The sequence below is a fragment of the Capricornis sumatraensis genome, chromosome 8 (genome assembly GCF_032405125.1).
Source record: "Capricornis sumatraensis isolate serow.1 chromosome 8, serow.2, whole genome shotgun sequence".
NCBI lineage: Eukaryota > Metazoa > Chordata > Mammalia > Artiodactyla > Bovidae > Capricornis > Capricornis sumatraensis.
The window spans coordinates 44,779,639-44,785,638 of NC_091076.1; the positions used below are offsets into that span (position 1 = coordinate 44,779,639).

A 6,000-nucleotide genomic window follows, 5' to 3' on the forward strand; every position below is an offset into this window, starting at 1 on the left:
AAAACTTGATTGAGAAACTGTCGTAGAATGTGAAGAGTAATATTTCTTCAGGAAATGGTGGGGCCTGTTCTTTGAAATAGCCAATGATAACCTAGATACTGGTGATGACTCTCAAAACATAACATCAGTGACACCGAATACAAAAAAGCAGAGAAAATTCTTCACTCAGTCTGATATAGAAATGGAAATCTTGATTAATTTCAGTCCTTTATTTTTATTCCCACTATATTAGATAGCACTATTATTTTTAAGTATTTAATTAAAATTTCATTTATTTATTTGTATGTTCTGCTTCTTAGTTGGAGATATGTGGGAAACTTAGCTGAGGCATGCAAACACTTAGTCATCATCCATGAACTACTAGTCCTGGCATGTGAGCACTTTGCTGTGGCCTGTGGGATCTAGTTCCCTGAGGGGGATTGAACCCTGATGCCCCTGCACCTGGGAGCATGGAGTCTTAGCCACTGGACCAACAGGGAAGGGCCAGCACTTTTGCATTTTAACTTGGAATTTACATATTTCCAAATGTGAAAAATCTTTAGGAGTATCAGTTCAGTTGAGTTGCTCAGTCACGTCTGACTCTCTGTGACCTCATGGACTGCAACACACCAGGCTTCCCTGAGAATCGCCAACTCCTGGAATCTACTCAAATTCCTGTTCTTTGCATCAGTGATGCCATCCAACCGTCTCATCCTCCATCGACAACTTCTCCTTCCACCCTCAATCTTTCCCAGCATCAAGGTCTTTTCCAATGAGTCAGTTATTCAGATCAGGTAGTCAAAGTATTCGAGTTTCAGCTTCAGTATCAGTCCTTCCAATGAATATTCAGGACTGATTTCCTTTAGGATTGACTGGTTGTATCTCCTTGCAGTCCAAAGGACTCTCAAAAGTCTTCTCCAGCACCACAGTTTGAAAGCATCAATTTTTCAACACTCAGCCTTCTTTAGGGTCCAACTCTCACATCCATATATGACCACTGGAAAACTATATGGAGTTTTATCAGCAAAATGATGTCTCTGCTTTTTTAGTATGCTGTCTAGATTTGTCATAGCTTTTCTTCTGAGGAGCAAGCTTCTTTTAAATTTGTGGCTACTGCTGCCAACCACAGTGATTTTGGAGCCCAAGAATACCATCTGAGCCACCAGGGAAGCCCCAAATTGTATTTAATAGGCCTTAATACAATGTCCATTGATGTTATCTGAAAAGAAATATTTAACCCTTCAACTCTTTGAATCTTGCATAAACACGTTTACACTTGTCTTCATCTTCGATGGTGCTTCTATTGTGCGATGAATCATATCAATTATTATCTCGGTGGCCCATTCAGTCCATGGCCACCTGGATGCTTCTTTCTATGCTTACAGCTGACTCACATTGTTGTACTGCAGAAACCAATACAGTCTCTAATGCAATCATCCTCCAATTAAAAATAAATTAATAAAAAGGAAAAAGGTAGCTATTCCCTGGAATCCAATGGAGTGCTACTAATTAAGAGATTATATTCACATTGAATCTGAGCAGAGTACAGAGAGTTCCCATATATATCCCACCTCCTCAAAACAAAGGCACACCTACAGGTTCCCCATTATCACATAATGTATCAGAGTGGTGTATTTATTACAACTGAGGAACCTACACTGATTCTTCATTGTCACCCAAAGTTCCTGATTTTACATTAGTGTTCATTCTTGGTGTTTATTCTACTAGTTTTACACTGATGTATAGTGACAGGCACCCCCCGGTATAATGCACCAAAGTGTTATATGCCCTAAAAATCTTTTGTGATTGCATGTTCATCAGTCCTCCAACTGTAACTGCTGGAAACCAAGGATTATTTCACTCTATATTTTCCTTTTTCTGGAAGGTCTTATAGATGGACTCATGAAGTATGTATCCTTTTCAGATTAACTTCTTTCTCTTAGTGATATGCATTCAACTATACTCCATGTCTCTTGCTAGCTTTCTCACTCATTTCTTTTTAGCAGTGAATACTATTCCATGAACTGGATGTACCAGAGTTTCTTTGTCCATTCATCTACCTAAAGACATCTTGGTTGCTTTCAAGTTTTGTAGTTATGAGCAAAGCTGCTAGATGTATCCATCTGCAGTTTTTTATAAATGGATTCACCTGATTTTGGCAAATGTAGAAGAACATGATTATGAAATTTCATGGTAGGAGGATATTTAGTTTTGTAACAAACCACCATGTTGTCTTTCAGAAAGTGTTAGTCATTCAATCATGTCTAACCCTTTGTGACCCCATGGACAGTAACTCACCAGGCTCCTCTGTCCATGAAATTCTCCAGGCAAGAATATTGGAGTGGGTTGCCATTCCCTCGCCCTGTCTTTCTGAAGGCCTGTACTGTTTTGAAATCCCATCATCAGTGAATCAATTGATGATGAATCCTGATTCTCCCCATCCTCTCAGTATGTGGTGATGGCCATCTTTGGGATTTTGACCATTCTTATCCATGTGCTGTGGTTTGCCATTGCTGTTTTAAAGTCCTTAACTTTTCAGGCACTTACTTTTATTAACTCCCTTCATTTTCTCTTATTCTTTGTCCCTTGAGTGAATAGCCAGTCTTTTAGTTTCCTCATTTATATGTAACACACTCTCTGGTGAAATTGTTTGGGAGGCAGAGTGAATGGGGTCTGAAGATACTTAACTCTGCAAATGAAGCTTCATAATGTTCAACATGAATATTGATTCAGACTAGGCCAGTTTTCATTTGCATTCTTAAGGGTAAATAAAATGATAGAAGAGACATATCTCAAGTGGTATGTGCTTCTCTCATGTGTCACATAGGAGAGTAACTTTCTTTCTCTTTCCTCACAGAATCATCACCCTCACCTGCTGAATCTTGAGAGTGCAGATGCTGGAGATTCTGCTGAGATGGCTGAACCTTTAGGACCATGTAATTGTCCCAAAGACCTAGAAATGGTGATGCCTAAAAGTCAAGATGACTGGTCCAAAGAAGACATTGTGCAGTTACTGGAATATATGGAGAAAAGCATTCCATCCAATGACAGGCACACATTCAAAATGACCCAGTCAGTGATGGACTGGGAAAAAGTAGCTTTTAAAGATTTTTCTGGGGAAAAATGCAAACTCAAATGGTTAGAGATTTCTTATAACTTGAGAAAGTTTCGCACTTTGAAAGAATTAATCCTGGAAGCTAAGGAAAGTATTAACAATCCTTCCAAAAGTAGAAACCACAAGAAACATCCTGATTTACCCAAGAAGCCCCTGACAGCTTACTTTCGCTTTTTTAAAGAGATGAGACCTCAGTACCTCCAAAAATACCCCAAGATGAGCAACCAGGAGCTGACCAAGGTTCTCTCCGAGGAATACAGGAAGCTGCCTGAACAGCTCAAGCTGAAATACAGTCAAGATTTCCAGAAAGAGAAACAGGAGTTTCAGGAGAAAATGGCTCTGTTCAGAACACAGCACCCTGAACTAGTCCAGAACTCCAAGAAACCTGATGTCCCCAAAGGAAGTCAAAGCAAAGTGCCAAAGAAGTTTCAGGAAAATGTGCAAAGAGTGAAACCTCCCCCAGAAAACAATCTAGCCATGAAGTGGAAATTCCACGGAGAGCCCAAGAAGCCTCCGATGAATGGCTATCACAAGTTCCACCAGGATCTCTGGTTGAGCAGGGAGCTGAAAGTGGTGCCCCCGAGGGAGCGCATGGTGGAGATCAGTAGACGCTGGCAGCGGGTCCCCCAGGACCAGAAGGAGCTTTATAAGAAGCAGGCAGAGGAACTGCAGACACAGTACAAGGTGGACCTTGATCTCTGGCTCAGGACTCTGTCTCCTGAAGAATATGCTGCTTACAGAGAGGTGACCTGTGCTAAGTGTAAGAACATGAAGGTGACAGGGGGCCCGAACCCCAAGATTAGAAAGATGAGCCTGCAGTCCCCATCATCAAGGAATCTGCAAGGAAAGCTTAGAGAGAACCCGGGGCTTCAGGCTTCAAAGTCAGGATCATCAGACATGATTGGAGAACATTCTCCTGCCTCAGGGAGATCAGAAGAAAATGAGGAAGAGGAGGAAGGCTCCTCAGCCCCCAGGACTGAGGACGAAGATGGAGATTCTGAGCCAGAGGACCATGGCTCCATCTCATCGTCCTCAGGGGACTCCTCTGACTCGGATTCCAACTGAGTTTAGTTCACAACCCGAAGAGACAGATAGCTTTCCAGCAAACGTCAATGGACTCTTCTCTCTATTGCCTCTTCATTTCCTTCCTTCTTTCCTTCCCTCTTCATACAAAGCGGGACCTCTTGGAAAGAAGGCATCTTGTGCTGTAATTTCTGGCCTCTCCATCTACCCAATGTTCACCTTGAGAGAAACTCAATCCAATGATGCCTCGTGGAATACACCCTGAGCTGACTGGGCTGCGGGACACCCTGGACTAGACTGAGCTCCCTGAACTGGAAAGGCTTGCTCTCCTCACCCTCTGCCTTCCAGACATGTGAGGGGCTCCAGGGGTCTATGACCCCCCTTTTTTTCTGTGACTTTGTCCCTCAGGACTCAGGGACTGAGCTGGGGAGGGAAGATCTGATTGACTGGAAGTAGGAGACTTGCCTTTAAGAAAATTGTCTCTGTTCCTTCTCTCTGAAGTGAGGAGCTGGCCCTTCCTTATCTTGGAAGCCAGGATGGGCATTTGGGCAGCAGCATTTCTCTCTATATATTTATCCTTTGAGCTATTAGTGAGATTTTTCTTACTGATTTCAAAAATTAGAAATTAAAATTTAATACTGCTCCATTTGAGTTAGCTTTTCCTTAAAACCAGCACCCTTTGACTCAATGGCACTAATCTTCCAGGACACATCTAAATTTCTTCTGATTTCTGCCCCAACCCATTCCTCATGATGAAGATTATCAGGAATCATGTTTTTGCCATAGACTTGGTTTTTTTGCATTATGTTTTGTGATTGTATTAAACAGGTGTTTGGTATAAGCATTTTAGTCCATAGGTTACTAAACTGTTTGGGAATTTTTATGTATTAGAGTGACATTACTTTTAATATTTTTCTTTATTTATATATTTAAAAATGAGTGTAAGCCATCATCTCATTGTACTTTTCTAAGTATTCTTGGCTGAAAATGAAAAATATTCATTTTTGGCTCTAATGCACTGAATAGTTGTGTTCTATATATGAAAGGGGATGAGTTTTGAGAGTTCATCTTACTCCTTGATGTCTTAGGGAAATATTTTATTCTTTATAAATGTACAGGCAGGGAACCTACTGTACAGCACATGGGACTCTGCCCAGTGTCATGTGGTCGCATGGATGGAAATGAGGTTTGAGGAGAATGGACACACATATCTGCAGGGCTGAGTCCCTTTGCTGCTCACCTGAAACTATCACAATATTTCTATGATTATTTATATATATAATTTTTTTTTACTTTTTGCACTAGGTCTTCATTGCTGACCATGGGCTTTCTCTAGCTGAGGAAGTGGGGCTCCTCTTCCTTGCAGTGTGCGGGCTTCTCATTGGTGTGGCTTCTCTTGTTGCAGACATGGGCAACCCTGATTTATTTATGACTCTTATTAGATCACATGGTAGTAATGTATTATTATTTTGAAACTGAAGATTGGATTAACTAAAAACATTTTAAGTACAATTTTCATTTTCTTGTTGGCTTAAAGCTCAACATTCAGAAAACTAAGATCGTGTTATCTGGTCCATCACTTCATGGAAAATAGTTGGAGAAACAGTGGAAACAGTTGTTACCTTTATTTTTCTGGGCTCCAAAATCACAGCAGATGGCGATTGCAGCCACGAAATTAAACGACACTTACTCCTTGGGAGGAAAGTTATGACCAACCTAGATAGCTTATTCAAAAGCAGAGACATTACTTTGCCAACAAAGATCCACCTAGACAAGGCTATGTTTTTTCCAGTGGTTATGTATGGATGTGAGAGTTGGACTATAAAGAAAGCTGAGCATCAAAGAACTGATGCTTTTGAACTGTGGTGTTGGAGAAGACTCTT

General features: G+C 41.0%; 1 protein-coding gene across 1 annotated transcript; it reads left to right on the plus strand.

Annotated features, from left to right (window-relative positions):
- The first annotated feature begins 2,923 nt into the window (after positions 1-2,923).
- Positions 2,924-4,159, plus strand: LOC138083529 (upstream-binding factor 1-like protein 1). Its single transcript, XM_068977389.1, has one exon. The coding sequence runs from the start codon at positions 2,939-2,941 to the stop codon at positions 4,157-4,159; it is 1,221 nt and encodes a 406-aa protein (XP_068833490.1). The 5' UTR covers positions 2,924-2,938.
- Positions 4,160-6,000: the final 1,841 nt, after the last annotated feature.

Bases quoted from the DNA above. Each gene is read 5' to 3' on its own strand.
- LOC138083529 (XM_068977389.1), top strand. From the start codon at position 2,939: ATGGTGATGCCTAAAAGTCAAGATGACTGGTCCAAAGAAGACATTGTG.